General features: G+C 44.0%; 1 protein-coding gene across 2 annotated transcripts in view; it reads right to left on the bottom strand.

Annotated features, from left to right (window-relative positions):
• Positions 1-19,109, bottom strand: part of LOC137525754 (aldehyde oxidase-like) — a 198,810-nt gene that overhangs the window by 128,155 nt on the left and 51,546 nt on the right. For both annotated transcript variants that reach the window (XM_068246947.1, XM_068246948.1), the window contains exons 3-4: positions 15,678-15,822; positions 8,502-8,594 (exon numbers count right to left, since the gene is read on the bottom strand). In XM_068246947.1, the coding sequence (XP_068103048.1) occupies positions 8,502-8,594; positions 15,678-15,819 (235 nt within the window). In that variant the 5' untranslated portion in view covers positions 15,820-15,822. The remainder of the gene's footprint in view (positions 1-8,501; positions 8,595-15,677; positions 15,823-19,109) is intronic.

The raw sequence follows: 19,109 nt of genomic DNA, 5'->3' as shown, positions 1-19,109 counted from the left end.
TTTAAGATATGTATGCAGTATAATCATATAAATATTTGTTAAGGTTTTAAGACCAACCTGTATTGGCTGTAATTTTAAATGTACAGGGGAACAGTCATTCTTGTTAATAACTTGTATTCCTCTACACCAGAGTTCCCCAACCCTGTCCTCAAGGCCCACCAACAGTACATGTTTTGCAGAAAACCACAAACATGCACAGGTGAGGTAATTAGTGTCTCAGCAGAACTGATTAACTACCTCTGTGGATTTCCACAAAACATGCAGTGTTGGTGGGCCTTGGTGACCCGGCACACATCTTATGGATTGGATGCAATTAAAAGAGCTTTAAATAAATGAAAATTTTTAGACGGTGCGGATCCTGAAATCCATTTGGTTACATATCCCTGTGCACTCCAGGGCTGATCATCGCACGTTGTGGTCCATTGGTGCAGTCATAACTAAAATTTGAAGAGGCGATCATTGACATTGGGGAGCAATTGTACACACAATACATTATTGCCGCTGTCAAAAGTATCCACATACTTGGGAACTATCTGGATTTGAGCTGACAATGCAGATGTGTTGACCCTATAGCTCATGTGTGGGGCTCAGGGATAGACTCTGGGCTGCTTCGGGAGTCCCATTGCAGCGCTGAGGCAATCGGATGAGTGCCCCAGTAAGCATACAGTACTTAACAATGCTGTGCACTCAGTCCTGACTGTGTTACCCACTTGTACTTGATCTCAATGATCACATGGTTATTGTGTCATGTGACATGACCATCAGATCAGGACATAAAGTAGACAGTCCTCTGACAGTATGACGGTCAAAGGACAGAACACAAGGCTTTATACTAAAATGGGTATTGTAGTGAATGGGGCACTTACGGGGGCTTTATAATGATTGCAGGGCTAAGGAGATCAGCAAAAACTCGGTATACAGAGGCGCCAGAGTAGAGTAAAACGTTTTAAAAACCGCTTAAAAGGAGAGGGGGATGTTAAGGTGGACTCACCTCCCTCTTACAAAAAAAGAAAACTCACTTGAGTCTCAATAAAATAGAATTGTCAAGTAATTTATTCAACTCCACAAATGCAACGCGTTTCGCGGGCGTGACCCCGCTTCCTCAGGCAAAAATGGGAGCACAACTCAGTGGGTCAAGCAATAAGTTTGAGCGCCTCAAACTTATTGCTTGACCCACTGAGTTGTGCTCCCATTTTTGCCTGAGGAAGCGGGGTCACGCCCGCGAAACGCGTTGCATTTGTGGAGTTGAATAAATTACTTGACAATTCTATTTTATTGAGACTCAAGTGAGTTTTCTTTTTTTGTAAGAGGGAGGTGAGTCCACCTTAACATCCCCCTCTCCTTTTAAGCGGTTTTTAAAACGTTTTACTCTACTCTGGCGCCTCTGTATACCGAGTTTTTGCTGATCTTCTAGTCCACCCTGGGTGGAGGGGTGCATCCCCATCTACTATCTACAGAGAGCGACTTCTTAACCTGAGTGGGGTCAGGTCCTAATGCTCCCCACCTGCATTTAAAGTGGTTGCCTATTGGTAACCCGTGTTTGTGAGTATATATATACATAAAATTGTATTGAACTCTTCATTTTACCTGACAATACTGCACCATATTGGGCTCTCGATTCTCTTCTTGTTTTTAAGCAGGGCTAAGGAGGGGCATACGTGATAGAACGCCACTGGTGAGCAGGGCAGAGGGTGAGCAGTCATTCGGCTCACCCAGCTGCCGCTCAAATTCCCAATGGCATTAAATACTACTCCCTCCCTGAGCTGTAACAACTTGGAGGGAGAAGTAATCCGGAGCCATGAATAACCCTTGCACTGGGTGCGCACTATAGCATTAGTGTTATAGCACCGCCCAGTTTCAGCGATTGGTGCTAAGCGCCAAAACCACCTGCTTCGTAAGGGGTACTTTTCTAATTTAGAAAGCACTGGAGTACCAAGGAGAGGGCTATTGGGGGCATAATGAAAGGGGCACTTACATAGGTAAATTATAATGAAGAGGACAGCGGTATTTTAACCTCCCTGGCGGTAAGCCGCGCAGGAGGTTTTCTCAGGCCCTGCTGGGCCGATTTGTTTACTTTTTGTTTTGCTGCATGCAGCTAGCACTTTGCTAGCTGCGTCAGCACACCAATCGCCGCCGCCCCGCGCTCGATCGCCGCTATCCATCGCGCCGCCCCCCCCCCCCCCCCCCAGACCCCGTGCGCTGCCTGGCCAATTAGTGCCAGGCAGCGCTGAGGGGTGGATCGGGACTCCCAATGACGTCACGACGTCGGTGACGTCATCCCGCCCCGTCGCCATGGCGACGGGGGAAGCCCTCCAGAAAATCCCGTTCTTTGAACGGGATTTCCTGATCGAAGCGGGCGGGGGGATGCCGCTGAGCAGTGGCTATCATGTAGCGAGCCCAGGGCTCGCTACATGATTTAAAAAAAAAAAACTGCTGCGCTCCCTCCTGGCGAAATTAACTAGACCGCCAGGAGGGTTAAAAATGAAGATGCCACTGATACATACATGTGAAACTTCGACCCGTGGGCCAAATCTGTCCCTCAGACCCATGTGAGACCCGCCAGTGGTTTTCCCACTTTTGTATAATGTTTGGCCTACTCTAGACCACCAGGGGAGATATATAGGGGAAAGAGGGGGAAAACACTAGACACCAGGGAATGGTATAGACAGCCTCGGACTGACCCGCCGAACTACAGACGATCTGCTCGGTGGGCCCCGCCTCCACATCTCCAGTGGGCCCGGCCTCCAGCCTGGGGTGAACAAATCACTGCCTGCAGCAGAAAGATTCTCCTCTCAGCGTTTGGATCAGTCACGCTGAGAGGCTGCTGCAGGCTCAGGCTGGGCTGTCTCATGTAGCTCCACCCCCCATGTGATGCTGGGCTGGGGCGGCAAAGTTCAAAGGCTCCAGCCCAGCGTGATCATCATGTGTACAAGTAGAAGCAGCAACTCTGGCTGGGCTTGCAGTGTATTTAGATTTTGCCCCAGGAGGATTCCACAGTTTGTACTATATGACCGCATGTTTCAGTGCGACTTCTGCCCTCTTCTCCTAAATGTGAGTACATGCTATCTTGCCCTTTTCATCATCTCCCATGCTGAAAGTGATAGCTCAGCTGACAGCCAAAATGCAGATGGTCCAAAAGAAGCTGCTCAGCGTTAAATTGCGGTGACATGTGACATCTTGTGGGGTCTGGTCTAGATCAGGGCTTTTCAACCTGTGGTACGCGTACCACCGGTGGTACTGTGCTGTTGGCCAGGTGGTACAAACCAGGTTTGCCTGCCACTTTATTTGACCACCTTTCACTTGTCCTGGTCCCGTCCTGCTTCCACAAAGTTTGGCTACCCCTCCTTCTCTCCTAGCTGTGCTGCTCTGCGGCATACTTCAGACCTCAGATCAGTTGGGAAGAGACAGCCAGGCAAACGGTGCAGTGATGTACATAGTTATTTTTTCAACCAAAATAACTATGTAACTATATGTAACTATGTACCCTGGGGGTACTTACCTTGGGGAGGGGGAGGCCTATGGATCCTAAAGAGGCTTCCCCCTTTCCTTCTCAGAGGGGATCAAGCACTGGGAGCCCCAGTTCTTGTTGGTGTGTGCGCACGCACAGTATCTGCTCTCCATTTAGGCTCCAGCAGAAACAGCTAAGCCTGATTGCGTCCAATCTACTGCGCAGGCACACTGGTGGTACTTGAAAATGTTCAGGCGATAAAAGTGGTACAATTAGTGAAAAGGATGAAAAGCCCTGGTCTAGATAACATCTTGGTGAGCCTCTCTCCTTCACTCCTGCTTGGTGCAATGCTCTCATTACTGGCCAGACTTTCTGCATTCACTTTCAGCTTTCCTTCTTATGGCACTTCATGCTGACTGAACACTGCAGGGCACCCTTTCCTTACTGGATGGAATCTCACTTCTACTTTACATTCTTGTGTGAGTACTGTTTCCTATCTTAACCTCTTGCTGGGGTTTTCTACTGCAATTCTCTGCACTATACAGTACAGTTTCTGCTATTTGCAGCTGGCTGCATTTTGTCGCTATTTTTCAGTCAGTGTCTACTAATACATTGCAGGTTCTCTTTTTTTTCATGTGCACATTATACACTTTTAATATGTGATTCTGCCATACATGGACAATTCTGATTAATTTCGGTTACTTAGGCCAATATTTTCTGATCATTGTGGTTTATTATTGGTTCCATACCACTGCTCTGTTTCATTGATGTTTTTAAAGTGATTTTAGATGTCAGTAGTAAGAAAAACGAAGAGAAAGATCCGCACCACCTTCAGAAAAGCTTAGTCTGTTTTATTGGAAAAAAACATACAAATTTAAAAAGAACTTTAAGGCAGGACAGTCCACTGTTTCGGGCTCCTGCCCATCTTCATGCTGCCTAGTTCTGGAGCAGAACTAGGCAGCATGAAGATGGGCAGGAGCCCGAAACAGTGGACTGTCCTGCCTTAAAGTTCTTTTTAAATTTGTATGTTTTTTTCCAATAAAACAGACTAAGCTTTTCTGAAGGTGGTGCGGATCTTTCTCTTCATTTGCCACAGTTTGAGTCCCATGGTGTCCGGGACTATTAGATCTGCACACCTGACCATCTGGAATTGATGGAAGCCAAGCAAGTGCGACTCCACACTCAAAATTACAGTAGTAAGAAAAACCACAATTTTTAACCATTTTTTTTTTCAATTAATGTCAATGTCGGCCCTCCACTTGGTCCAAATTTTTTTTTTTTTTTTGGCCCTCTGACTATTTGAGTTTGACACCCCTAATGTAGAAACAGACAGCCAAGCTGATGCTGAGCACACACGATGTGATTTCCCGCTCGATCGGCGGGATCGATTGAATATTTTTGACATTTTCGATTGATACAGCTGTCGATTTTGCATACTTAACATGAAAAAAATCGATGGCTGTATTGATTGAGACCCGATCGAACATGTCAGAAACAATTGATCGATCAGTTGATCAAGCGAGAAATCGCATTGTGCGTACCCAGCATGAGGCCAGAGGGAAGTGAAGTGGAGTGAGGGACAACAGGAGCATGTGCAGTGCTCACCGATCTTCCTACTTTCATCTGAAGAACATTGCAGAGATTAAACATCTGATTCCCCCAGAGGATCTTCCAATCCTAGTCCACGCCTTCATCACATCACGGCTGGTCTGGACTACTGCAATGCCCTTTATGCTGGCCTCCCCAAAAAGGACCTGCGTCGCCTGCGATTAGTGCAGAATGCTGCTGCCAGATTGCTAACAAACCAGCCTCGCCACTGTCACATTACACCGATCCTTCGCTCACTGCACTGGCTACCAGTAGAATGGAGAATACTCTTCAAGATTGGACTGCTGACATTCAAATCCCTGCACAATCTGGGCCCTGGATACATGAAGGACCTGCTGAAGCTGCACCACACCTCTCACATCCTCAGCTCAGCAAGTTCTATAAACTTGGTCACTCCCAGAGTGCACCTCAAAAAATCTGGAGATAGAGCCTTCTGTCATGCTGCCCCTACTCTTTGGAACTCCCTGCCACACCCAGTAAAGACAGCACCATCCCTGGAGCTATTCAAATCCAGACTGAAAAGCCACCTGTTTAGCCTGGCATTTCCGGACTTATAAAATTCTTCCTCTGTACCACGATGGTCTGAGCCATGCTTATGCGCTTTGAGTCCTACGGGAGAAAATCGCTTTACAAATGTTATTTGTTGTTGATTGCAGGCAGGAGAAGCAAGTGACGGAGAGTACAGATGCAGCAGGCGGGACAGGAAGGGGGTCTGTCGGGTGGGAGGCTTTCACAGCCAGGAGAGAACACGTGTGTTACTGTGTTAGGTAGGGATGGATGGTTCATGTGGAAAGAGACCTGCGCTGTGCTGCATGCTTTACAAATCTGCAATCTGCCTGGTGCTGCTCACAAAAAAAAAAAAGTTATTTTCTCCACATTGCAACTGCCATTTCTCTCTTCACATGATCAATTCCTACCCTACAGCAATTCACATGTTCTCTCCTGTCCTTACTTACAGTACATGCCAGATCCTTGTGATGTGGGAGGAGAGTGTGTAAAATAATGCTGCTAAGTTCATGTACATTTGGCCCTGTCCATGATGCATCATGACCACGCCCCCTTCTGGTGCATGGGCACACCCTTTTTTCACCGCAATTATGGGATGTGTGGGCCCCAGGTTTAAATTTCTCTGGTGGGCCCCCAGGGTCCCAGTCCGACCCTGGGTATAGAGGAGGGTGGGGGTCAATAGACACCAGGGAGCGAGTTAGAGGTGTGAGGGGGGTTCACTAGACACCAGGGAACTGTTTAGTTTGTGAGAGGAAGACCACTAGACACCAGGGAACTGTATGGGGAAAGGAGGGGGGGGGCACTAAAAGCCAGAGAACTTTACAGGGGAGGGAGGACCACTAGACACCGGGGAACTATATAGGGGAGAGAAGAGGCATTAGATAACAAAAAACTGTATAGGGGATGGAGGCCATTGGACACCAGGAAACTTCATAAAGGAGGGAGGCCCATGACTTGGTTCCAGTGTTCAAATTCGGCCCACTTTGTATTTCAGTTTGACACACCTGCATTAATGGGAAGCATTAATGGTGAACACTATATTGAGAGGGGCCAAGCTATTTTAATATTAGGTGCTATAAAAAGTGGAGCAATGTAATGGAAGAACAAAATAATGTTACACCAGAAAGTTGTACATGTGGTACATTATCAGTATACTGTACGTGGACCATTATTTGGCCCGTTCACACGACCACCATACCCACATTAGCCATATATAGCCACACGTGGCTTTCTGATGAGGGGAGGGAGGGAGAGGCATCAAAAATGACCAGCACGGAGTGGCAAAGGGGCTAGATAAACCACTACAGATAGTCATTAATTGGAGGATATGTAACGGTTTATATGAAATTGTAAATAAAAATATTGTGAAAATAAAAATGACATTCAGAGAAACTACACAAATAACATTGTAGTTTCCCCTAAAGGCCAAACATGGCATGCAGATCTTACTTGCGATATACTGGTTTGTTTGTCCTCAGGCCTAATCTTTCACATAGTATTTTGTGCTGACGAATTCATCTGTAAGAACTCACCTAACTGACCTGTGGTTCTGCATTTCTTTGGAAATTCAAGTTCAGAGAAAATACACATACATCTCATCAGTGTACAAGCACTGTAACACTGTAATGCCATTTCTGAGAAAATATACCTCATTCTGCAAATTAGAACATTACTTTTTTTTTCTAAGACAGTATATTGTATAACTATGGATCAGCAGGGTGTTCAGTGACAACACACATGTTTTCTGCTTAAAGGTCTGTGTCTCTGAGTCCCATTCATGTGAGGTAAATTATATTCTTTATAGTCAATTTCAAGAGTATATCACTTTCTAAAATTCAAAAGCAGACAGTGCACTGACAAAGACCAACTTCAATCAAACTCCACAACTGAATGATACCAGTCAACACAGGTTGTGGCAGATTATTAAAATAATTATGCATTTATACAACACTGACATTTTTTCCCACAGCACTTCACAGAATTCACCGAGTAGTTCATGTCAATAACAGTCCTTCAAAGGAACTCATGGTCTGATCCTCCTATCATGGTCAGTTTGGGTGGAAGTCATTAACCTACCACAATGTTTTTAGATGTTGGGAAAAAAACAATGGCCCACACAAACACAGAGATTATTACTAATTCTATGCAGAAAAAGTCCACGCAAACATGGGGAGAACATGTAAACTCCATGCAGGCAGTGTCCTCAGAAAAAAAATGTACCTAGGACTCCAGACCTGTGAGTTATTAGGAAGAAAAAATGACATACATCGGTAGAGGGAAGCTTCTAGATCCTCCAGAGACTTCCCCCACCTCCCTCCATGTTGCTGTTCCAGCACTGGGACCCTCTGAAGCTCGCGGCCGGGCTACAGTATGATAATAAGTGTGGCCACACTGCACGGGTGCAGGATGGGTTGCGCCTGCACAGTGGCACCAAATCAAGCCTGTTTGGCTCCATGCTAGTGCGCAGGCACAAGTGATCCTGCATCTGTGCAGTGTGGCCAAGCTCTGTCGACTAATCCTTGTCAACAGGCTTTGAGGGGTCCCAGCGCTGGGGCAGCGAGGAGGAGCAGGGAGACAAGGGAAGCCCCTGGATTATCCAGAGGCTTCCATCAACTGAGGTAAGTACACGAATTGGGCGCTTTTTTTCCTTCAGGTACACTTTCAAGATAGACAGACAGATAGATAGTAAGTAAGCAGATATAATATGGATACATCAGATATGGATAGTGACAGATACACCTGTATGAATTTGCTGGTAAGATTAAGTTCCAATAGTGAATGGTTATTTATTTATATAGTGCCTACATACCACAAAGTACTTTATATAAGTATACTGAGAAATTAATGCATAGCAGATGTACACAAGTACAAGGAATACAGCCCCTGCCCCTGTTGGCTGTCAGTAGTCAGCACATCTTTAACCATTACTTCTATTTACCTGTCTCAGCAAAATTCACAATGCTCAGCTCTGAGACTCTGGCTGGAGAGATGATAATTGGGTAAAATGATCCAATTAGATTCACTGGGGGTCCTGCAGAAATAAAATGCAGATAAAATAGTCATGTTAGGCAACACAAAGGGCTCTATTCACAATACTTCTCATAAATGTCTTATTTATCACCTGATAAAAATAACCTTTCAGCACATTTACAAGCAAAATAATCACTAAAAGTAAATTGTTCCTGATTAACTTCATTTCAATATTACTTTTCTTGCCTTAATTATCTTATATTTTTGCTCTTTGGAAGCTTAAAAATGCAACATAGATAAGGTGAAAACAGAGGAAAACAGGTGAAAAGGTTTTGTGAATCATGCCCAATCAATAGTATTTTGGATTTACAGTATATAGCACCAGAATATTCTGTTGTGCTGTACAATAGAGAGTACAAACTACGGTTACAAAACAATGGGATGTAGACAATACACAACTGAATAGGTCAGCTAATGCATTGTACATGGAGGTGGAAAATATGTACCAATATTACTCAGCAGTAATTACACTTAACAGAAAAACGAGCCCTGCCCATTTGAGCTTATTTTCTACAGGGTTAAGAGATAGGGCACTTGGCAATGGAAGCTGTGTACAGGGTGGTATGGCGGACAATGGCCAGTTAAGCCTTGTACACACATATTGAGGCCTGTGTCTCTCAGTGTGTATCAGGACCATACCTCTCACTGCAGGGCCAAAACTATACAGACACGAATGTGTTCTATTGCTATGCGAGGGGGCGGAGGGCAGACGAGGCAGCACGGCTGTGATATCACGCAGCAGGCGGGGTGAGTGAGGAAAACAAAGCTTTCAGACGTTGATCTGCGGATGAGGCATTAGGAGCCGCTGTACACGCTCTAGTTTCTCAGCAAAGGCAATCGTTAACAGCCACCTTGGCCGAGTTTATCCTAGCATGTGTATGAAGCTTTACAGTGTACTAGGTGAGATCATGCTTGCCTGAAGAGGTAAGATTTCAGGTTATGCCTAAAGAGAATTACACTTAACCTTTTGAGAACCGGCTGCCTACTCCCCCTTAAGGACCAGGCATTTTTTCATGCGGGGGGGCACATTTGGGGGGGGGGCAGGCAGCCGGATCCCTACTGTGGGTAGGTAGATTTGGCGTCCCCCCTGTAGCCATGTGTCTCCCCCCCCCCCCCCTGTAGCTGGCAGCCCGTACTCACCTCCCAGGCTCCAGCGATGAGCAGCTGGGGTCACCTCGGCTCTCGCCGGTATCTCCGCTCATACTGCCGCTAAGTTCTGGGTCGCGGCTTGATGACGTCATCAAGCCACAACCCGGGACTTCCGTCAAAGAGAGCGGCGATGCCGGCGAGAGTGACGGGGGCGCCGATCGTCGTGGGAACGGCAGGGAGGTGAGTGGATCCTCTTCCCCCCCCCCCCCCCCCCTACCACCGCATAGCTAATGATGATCACTATGATCCACCGGCGGTCATAGTGATCACGTGATCAGAAGCCATATGTGATGGCTTTTGATCGCTGAGGGGAGATATCAGCGGTCATATGACAGCTTAGAAGCTAAGAAGAAAGCCCTTTACACTTCTCTTAAAGTGAACCTAAACCAAACAAAGGAAAAAGAGTTTCACTTACCTGGGGCTTCGACCAGCCCCCGTAGCCATCCTGTGCCTGCGCCGGTCCTCTACAATCCTCTGTTCTCCCACCGCAGCTTAGTTTCGTTTTACACCGACTGGAAGTAGGCGGGCCACAGCGCCCTCGCCACGCGTAGCTTCGCTCGCATTCCCATCCATAATAGCGTCCTGCGAGTGCAAGTCACTGCTCAATTACAGACATCAATTGAGCTTGTGCACAAACCAGTGTTCCACATTGTTGGGATGCGTACGGTTTAAGCTTGTGCAAAAAGCTGTTTGTAACCAAGCAGCCCCTTGATCTGGTGAGCGCATTGCATTCACTAGAGGTGATGGTAGTGTAAGGCCTATCATGTGTGTTTTCAGATCACGGAAAGGTGGAGGAGTGAATACATCAGAACATACTACACTATCATTTGTTTTGTCCAATTCCTCTGTGGTATTCCTTTTGATCAGTGGTGTAGAAGAGCAAGAAACAGAGCAAGCTGTTGGTAGCCTGGAGAATGGATGGGACATTGGCTATATGGACTTGTAGGCTATTGCTTTACTGTTTGAGTGCTGACACTTCTCTCTTTTCCTATATGTTGTTACAGTGCCTCTTCAGAGTGCAATTTCTTTGAGAAGAAAAGCAGTCTTTCCAATTTGGTTTTATGTGTACAAAGCGACTTGCGTCAGGAAGTGAAAAAACAAATAGCTCTGCAAAAGTGCTTTATACAAAATCACAGCGTGCAGCTAAGCGCTGGGAGAAGAAAAAAAAAAACACGCAAAAATATTGAAAATCGCTGCCGTTAGCGATTTTGATTTTAGATGTGAACAAAGCCTTAGACTTTATTTCCAAATTCACTAAGATTTTCACACATGAGGTAAAACTGCAGGACAATTTACTTAGATTTTTACCTCATGCGGTATTTTATTCTGCATTTTAAGGAATTATGTGGTATTTCATTTGGTATTCAATCGGTTATTGAAGTGCAGGGAAAATGAATAACACGGAGGGACATTTTTTCATTATTTTGATAAGTAAAGTGCAAATTTGTATTAGGATCTTATTAACCATTTTTAATCACTACACAATAATATTGTGGAATTCGGGAAATATGTTTTTACTATTAACTTTCTTACTTCCTTGTATAGTTTAATCATTTTCATATTTTGTCTGCTCTCTTTCTTCCCTTCTATAACTTTCCAAATGCCTGTTTGTTAGCTACTGACAGCTCCAGGCTAGAGATAAATATCAAATAAAGATTATTCTGAACATCTCACTGCTTTTACTGCATGCTCTATTCATGTGGTAACAGCCTGAGGCTTATTTTCCACGAGCAGCTGAAGGTGGAGAATCTACCGCCTGTCAGCTGCTCCCCTCTCCTGGCCGGGCACTTGCTAGAACTCAGCACCAGCGGTGGACAGGCGGCCCTTCATGGAGCTGCATCTGAGCACTGCTTTTGCTATGCTTGGGCATGAAATGGGATTTTTTTGCAGAGGTACAGCTGGCACTTGTGGCCAGACCCCGGGTGGCTGAACTGCTGGACAAGCGCACAATTCATCCGTCTATGGAAAAGAGGCCCGAGTGAATTGACATTCCACATGATGTTTGGTAAAGCTGTTTTCTGCTTTATCACATGCAGTAATGTTTTGTGATTTGAAGCCAAAGTGGAATGGAAAGATTATACCTAATGACGTTACATAACTAAATGACTTATATATAACTGATATGCATTATGAAAGTGGAATTTTTTCTCAAATACAGCTGTTCCCTGTCTGCACAATCCCAGTGAAGCATGTGAGAAGCTTATTGGATCAATGTTTCCACAAGCTGGCAGATCCAGACATGCAAATTGACGCGGACTCTGAGCAGTCAGACCTTTCTTCATTGAAATCTCTGGCTTATCAACTCTAGAGTCAGTCACCCACAAGTTTTTCAATAAAATATACAGTATGTGTAAAAGGGGTCATTGTGCTACTCAATTATCCATCTTGGCTGTTTTATATCAGCAACATCAGTTATTCACAAGCTGTGTTTGTAGTTTAAAGAGAATCTGTATTGTTAAAATCGCACAAAAGTAAACATACCAGTGCGTTAGGGGACATCTCCTATTCCCCTCTGTCACAATTTCGCCCCTCCCCGCCGCATTAAAAGTAGTCAAAAACAGTTTTAAAAAGTTTGTTTATAAACAAACAAAATGGCCACCAAAACAGGAAGTAGGTTGATGTACAGCATCTCCACACATAGAAAATACATCCATACACAAGCAGGCTGTATACAGCCTTCCTTTTGTATCTCAAGAGAACACTTGTATGTTTACCTTCTGTCCCCTGCAGCTCTCATGCACTGAATACTAGTGACAGGCTGTGAGGCTGATCCTTTCTTCCTGTCTGTAATTCCTCAGTATGTGTCAGCCCAGCTCCTTTCACAGCCTAACAGAGGAGGATTTTTATCCAGCTCTCTTTTCACTGATAACAGAGAGCAGAGACGCTGCTGGCTTATGTAAATAACACACACTGGAGTGTGCATAGAGGGGCCTGGAGAGGGGTGTGCATAACAGATCAGCACGGAAGAGTTGGCAGCCTTCCAGCCTTCCAGACACAGGGCGACAATTCCGACAGGGGAAAGATCCATTAATTTATTACAGAGATGGTGATAGTAGAAAGTGCTGCAGTAAGCCAGAGCACATTAGAACAGGTTTAGGAACTTGTAGGATAGTAGAAAAAACGTAATTTTTGGTACAGAGTCTCTTTAAATTATATTTCTATTCTTCATGCAGCTAAGAATTCTTAAATCTAACTGTAAGCTCCATCTGCATTGTTTGCAACCATAGTAACAGTTCTCTTTCAGCAACAGCACTGGCAGGGAACACATTTATCTTTCAGTTTTCTGTGCGTGTTTTTCTGTGTATGTTTTCTGCACACCAAGTGTGTTTCTATGCAGAAATGCGTTTTTTTCACAGCAGCTAATGTCATTGATACAGAAAACTGACAAAATGTGCAGAAGCACGATGCAGAATGTCAGTTTCTTTTTCTGCGATATTGCCCTTATCTGAGGAGGCAAAGGTTGCCTGTGGTGCATTAGATCAAGAATTCTGTGGGTAAGCAGCACGCTATTGGGGATATTAAAGGTCCCCATCTCTGTACCATCTGGTGGTGGAATGATCCAGCATCTTAGAGTGTGGCTTTGCATGAAGGGTGTGCACAGTGTTACACGTTACACCCTATGTTGTTTTTTCCTGTTTCTCCCTTTCTGTTTGGGGTGAGGATATATATTTGAAGTTTAGCAAAGAAATGAACAGCGCTACTTAAAAACAGATGAGTGCTTACCTGCAAAAAAGTGCACACCCCACTCATGGGATTCAAATACACAATGAGCATACACGACCTGTCTACCACTTGGAGGATGTTAGTTTCACTAACAATTTGCAATTTGTTAGGTACTTGTCCCTCCCACTGTCGAAGAAGTCTTTCCTCCATGGGAGGGGACCTAACACTAACTAAATTCTACCTATGCATATGCATAGCCTGGGCGCGCTACCAGTAAAATTGAGAATTGCGCAAAAAAAGTGGGATCAGCGCATCACCAGGCCGCCTCTGAATGGCCTCAGCTCAGAGATGCGCTGAGCCCCCCCAGAAACTGCAAACGCACCTTGAACCCAAACAGAGGCTCTGCATATACACCAAAGGAAAACTATTAAGTGGGAGCAGCTGACCAGAAATAAATCAATCAAACATAGCAAAGAAATGAACAGCGCTACTTAAAAACAGATGAGTGCTTACCTGCAAAAAAGTGCACACCCCACTCATGGGATTCAAATACACAATGAGCATACACGACCTGTCTACCACTTGGAGGATGTTAGTTTCACTAACAATTTGCAATTTGTTAGGTACTTGTCCCTCCCACTGTCGAAGAAGTCTTTCCTCCATGGGAGGGGACCTAACACTAACTAAATTCTACCTATGCATATGCATAGCCTGGGCGCGCTACCAGTAAAATTGAGAATTGCGCAAAAAAAGTGGGATCAGCGCATCACCAGGCCGCCTCTGAATGGCCTCAGCTCAGAGATGCGCTGAGCCCCCCCAGAAACTGCAAACGCACCTTGAACCCAAACAGAGGCTCTGCATATACACCAAAGGAAAACTATTAAGTGGGAGCAGCTGACCAGAAATAAATCAATCAAACATAGCAAAGAATATTGGGGATATTAAAGGTCCCCATCTCTGTACCATCTGGTGGTGGAATGATCCAGCATCTTAGAGTGTGGCTTTGCATGAAGGGTGTGCACAGTGTTACACGTTACACCCTATGTTGTTTTTTCCTGTTTCTCCCTTTCTGTTTGGGGTGAGGATATATATTTGAAGTTTGCCTACCGGCAGAGACTGCACCTTTTATTTAAAAGGACCGCTATTGTGAAAATTGTAAAATGTAAAATACATGTAAGCACATACAAATAAGAAGTTCATTTCTTCTACAGTAAAATGAGCCACATACATTAGTGCTCTCCTATGTTGCTGTCACTTAGAGTAAGTAGTAGAAATGGGACAGAACCGACAGGTTTTGGACTAGTCCATCCCCTCATGGAAGTCCTCAGGGTTTTGTTTATTTTCGAAAGTGCGTAGTGAATGGCAGTTGCTCCGTCCAACTGCACCCCCCCCCCCCCCCCCCCTCCCGGGAAAAAAAAAAAAAAAAAAGTGCAGTGAGCAGGAGGGCTGGCCAGCATCTTTGTATTTTGGAATTCTTTTCAGGGATTGTTTTTAAAAAGAATACAAGCATTGCTGAGAATTCCCCATGAAGTTACAGAGTAGTCCAAAACCTGTCGGTTCTGTCAGATTTCTACAACCTACTGTAAGTGACAGCAACATAGGAGAAAAGTAATTTATGGCTCATTTTACTCAGGGAAGAAACATACTTATTTGTATGTGTTTACGTGTATTTTAAAAGTTTACAATTATTTCGCAATAGTGGTCCTTTAAAGGAACGCACAAGAAAGTGTCACCAACTAGTGGGTAAATTAGTGCAAATGGTAATGTCACTAAAAGTACACACATTAATCAGTGTGCTCAGTGTTACAGCCATTGGTTCATAATGGATGCCGCTAAAACCTTCTCATATCAAAAGTAAGCTATAGAAAGTAATGCTTTTCCAAGCAGAAGGTGACGGTGGGAGGGGGATTATAAAGCATAAAGGTCACTCCAGCTCGCTCTGCAAAGGTTGAAAGAGAGGTGCGCCCCCTTAGGGGCAAGTCAGAAATTTAGGTCCAACTTTATGAGCAATAGACACAGCAGTTAGTCGTCTAATAAAGGTATCCAAGGCTGCCTACAGGGTTGAAGATGCAAGAAAACTATATTGTGTGGGACCTTCTATTGAGCAGGGAGCATAAGTTCTTAACATTTGCAGTATGTAACATGATTTGTACCAACATGATACTGCATACAACTATTGCACATAGAAAACGGTTTCTATAAGTGGGCCACTATAGAGTGATAACATTTGTAGACATTTGGCTTCTTTCACTAGCAAAACTCTACTACTTACCAATAAAAGTATTACCGATCACTAGAGGAGCATATGGATATTGTGATTTCAGTTGGAGAAGCTCGGTAAGGCAAGATGGAGTAATCCATTTACTCTTATCACCTTTCTGGACCAGTGTCCTATTTTTCTGTTCCTCTGCCATTGTCTGGAGAGAGAGAAAATACTCTTCAATAAATATACATAGGAGAGTCACATACTATACCTAAAGGAATTAAATCTGCAATTGTGCACCATACTGATACTAATCACTGGGAGTGCGGAGTCACTGCTTTATAGTCAAGCATTCTAAGGACGATGAAACACTTGATCATGCGGGTGCAGTTTTATCTTTTCCAGCAATAATGAAGAAAGGCATGTGGAGACTGCCATATCTATTTCCTTTTAAACTGTACCAGTTGCCTGGCTTTCATGCTGAGCTTTCTAACATTAATGTGTGAATCACACCAGAAACATGCATGTGGCCAATCTAGTCAGATTTTAGCAGGGCTGTGGAGTCGGAGTCGGAGTCGTGGCAATTTTGGGTGCCTAGAGTCAGAGTCAGGAAAAAATGCACCGACTCCGACTCCTAATGAATTTAAACTGTAATTAAAATAGAAAATATGATAAAATGTTCTATTTCTCAGATAATAGTCATCATAAATAATTTATACATACAGTAATAGCTGTGCTTAGTCCACAAAAATGAATTAAACCAATCAAAATTAGTTACTTGTGCTGCTTCAATAAAGCAGTCCCCGTATTTTTAAAGTCAGATATACACATCTGATTGTGACTGTATATATGATGTGTACACAGGAATCTCTTATATATACTAAATAACATCTACGCTGTAAGTATAAAGCCTGATGTGTAGCCGTGTCACTAATAGAGATGGTCAATGAGATGGAAATCAAATAATTTGATAGGTTGTTAAAATTTGGTTTGGTGACTACGAATTAAATGGTACCTGAGAAGGATGAAAAGAAAAGTTTTATACATACCTGGGGCTTCTTCCAGTCTCCTTCAGGCTAATCAGTCCCTCGCAGTCCACCTCCACCACCTGGATCTTCTGCTATGAGTCCTGGTAATTCAGTCAGTCATCGCAGTCCGGCCGCATGCTGCTTCCACAGCCAGGAGCGTTCTACACCTGCGCAATAGTGTAGTATGCTCCCGGCGGCGGAGTGTGTGCATGCGCACTACGCCAGACTGCCTCAAGTACCTGGACTCATAGCAGAAGATCCAGGTGGCGGAGGACAGCGAGGGACTGATTAGCCTGAAGGGGGCTGGAGGAAGCCCCAGGTATGTATAAAACTTTAATTTCATCTGTCTCAGGTTTACTTTGTTACACAGTAGTACTATACTCTACATATGCACGCTCAACAGAGCTGCAGGGAATCCACTGAAAATGTTGTGCACATTGAACACAGAGGTGTTGTCTATCACCCATAAACCTGGTTCAGACTGTGCATGAAGAATGCGTAATAGAGGAAGAATCTCCTTATTCCCCTGCAGAGTACCTGCACATCACTCTTACATGTACCCACATTTACATTGCCTAGGGCCTGATAGATGTTCTTTGTTCCGGTCTGTACCTTTTACAAGTACTCTTACCAAGGAGTAGTTTTAGTCTATGACTAAAGGGAATAAATATGGCAGTCTACATATCCTTCTCACTTCAGTTGTCTTTTAAAATTCCTAAGCGTTGGCAGTTAAGAGACAAATTTCATGTTACATACTTTCAATCAACAAGATTGTAATATGCAAATTAGAGGAGTCGGAGTCGAGGAGTCGGTGGAATCCTAAACTGAGGAGTCGGTGGATTTTTGTACCGACTCCACAGCCCTGGATTTTAGTCAGATGGGAGGAGAGGAAAACCAAGAGCCTGATATAGCGTAGTATGAATTTCTAAAGTACGGTGCTCAACAAAAAAACTTGAATAAGAGTAATACTCACAAACATGGGCTACCACCAAGGCAACCACTGTATGAGCAGGTGGGGAGATTAGACTTGACTCCACATAGGTGAAGAAGTCGCTCTCTGTATAGTAAAGAAGAAGGGGAAATTACCCCTCCATCAAGGGCTGACAACAATAAAATTAGACTTGCGCAGTCTAACTTCTTGGAGGTAAGTCCACCACTGCCTCCATTTTTAGCCAGTTTTTAGTGTATTTTTAATCCTATTTTGGTGCCTCTGTTCATTTGATTATTACACCAAGACTTCAGTCAGAGCACATGATCTGCATGTTTGTTCAGGGTCTATGGCTAAAAGTATTAAGAGGCCAAAGATCAGCAGGACAGCCAGGCAATTTGCATTATTTTAAAGGAAATAAATATCTCAGTCTACATGTCCCCTCATGTAAACACATAAAAGTAATGGCTGAAGGATGCATTGAGCAATCTGTGGAGACGGCGCAAATGAAAAATGTAAACAATGATCCTCTTGGATATGAAGATACAGCATTTCATTATACCTACACCTAGCATTAACCTGCATAAATTAATGCCTAACAATATCCAAGGTGCTGATTTGATCATAAAAAATAATATCAAACATCGTCCTCCAAGTGTAATTATTAACCATAGTGAAAACCTAATTTAATTGGAAACTGGTAGCAACCTAAAACTAGGTTTACCAACACCCATTCTAAACTCTGAACTTCTTATCATAGATACTATCCAATATGGGGAACTAAGTTCAGATAACTGTTTCGGCATCACTCACTGGAACATGTTGCTTAATGTGATCTAAGGCCTGTGGTCAACCTTCTCTGACAACTAGTTCATTTCTAGAAGCATTCAAAGATTTTTTTTAAGAAAACAACCAAACTGTGGTGAGCAGGAATGTGGACATTCACATGCAACAGTTTTTGCCAGTGTTTGCATTTCATTTAATATGTTATGCAATGCTGTCTCGCATCAAAGCAGCAGGATCCACTGGCCCATAATCTAGGCATATATATTGCCAATGAGTTTATACGAGTGCATGAAATGTCTGAGCTGGGGCTGCCAAAATGACAATGGGCTCTATTCACAAAACTTCTCATACGTAAATGACTTATTTATCACCGGAGGTAGAGGGGCCCCCAAAGCCTCTGGGCCCCCTGCGATGGCAAGAGTTGGAGAGGCGATTGCTACGCCCATGTTTGGAAGGGAAGGTTAAACACTTAAGGTCAGGTATTAGGGGTGTGGTTGGAGGTAGACGCCAAGGAGGTGATTAGGGTTGAGCATTATAGGGAGTCCTTGAAATTTAGCATTGAGAGCTGGGATTAGATACTAGAGGGGAAGTTAATTAGGCACTAAGGAGAAAAACTAGTGTAGTGTAAGACATGAGGGGCCTTAGTAGGGCTTAGTTTTGGGTGCAGGTTTGGCATTAGAGAACTATGGTGAAAAAAACACATTGGGACACAAGACCTAAGGTAGTAACATTTACTGAAACAAGTACAAGAATAAAAAA

This window comes from Hyperolius riggenbachi, chromosome 7, assembly GCF_040937935.1.
Source record: "Hyperolius riggenbachi isolate aHypRig1 chromosome 7, aHypRig1.pri, whole genome shotgun sequence".
Taxonomy (NCBI): domain Eukaryota; kingdom Metazoa; phylum Chordata; class Amphibia; order Anura; family Hyperoliidae; genus Hyperolius; species Hyperolius riggenbachi.
This window is presented reverse-complemented; position numbering and strand designations above follow the sequence as displayed.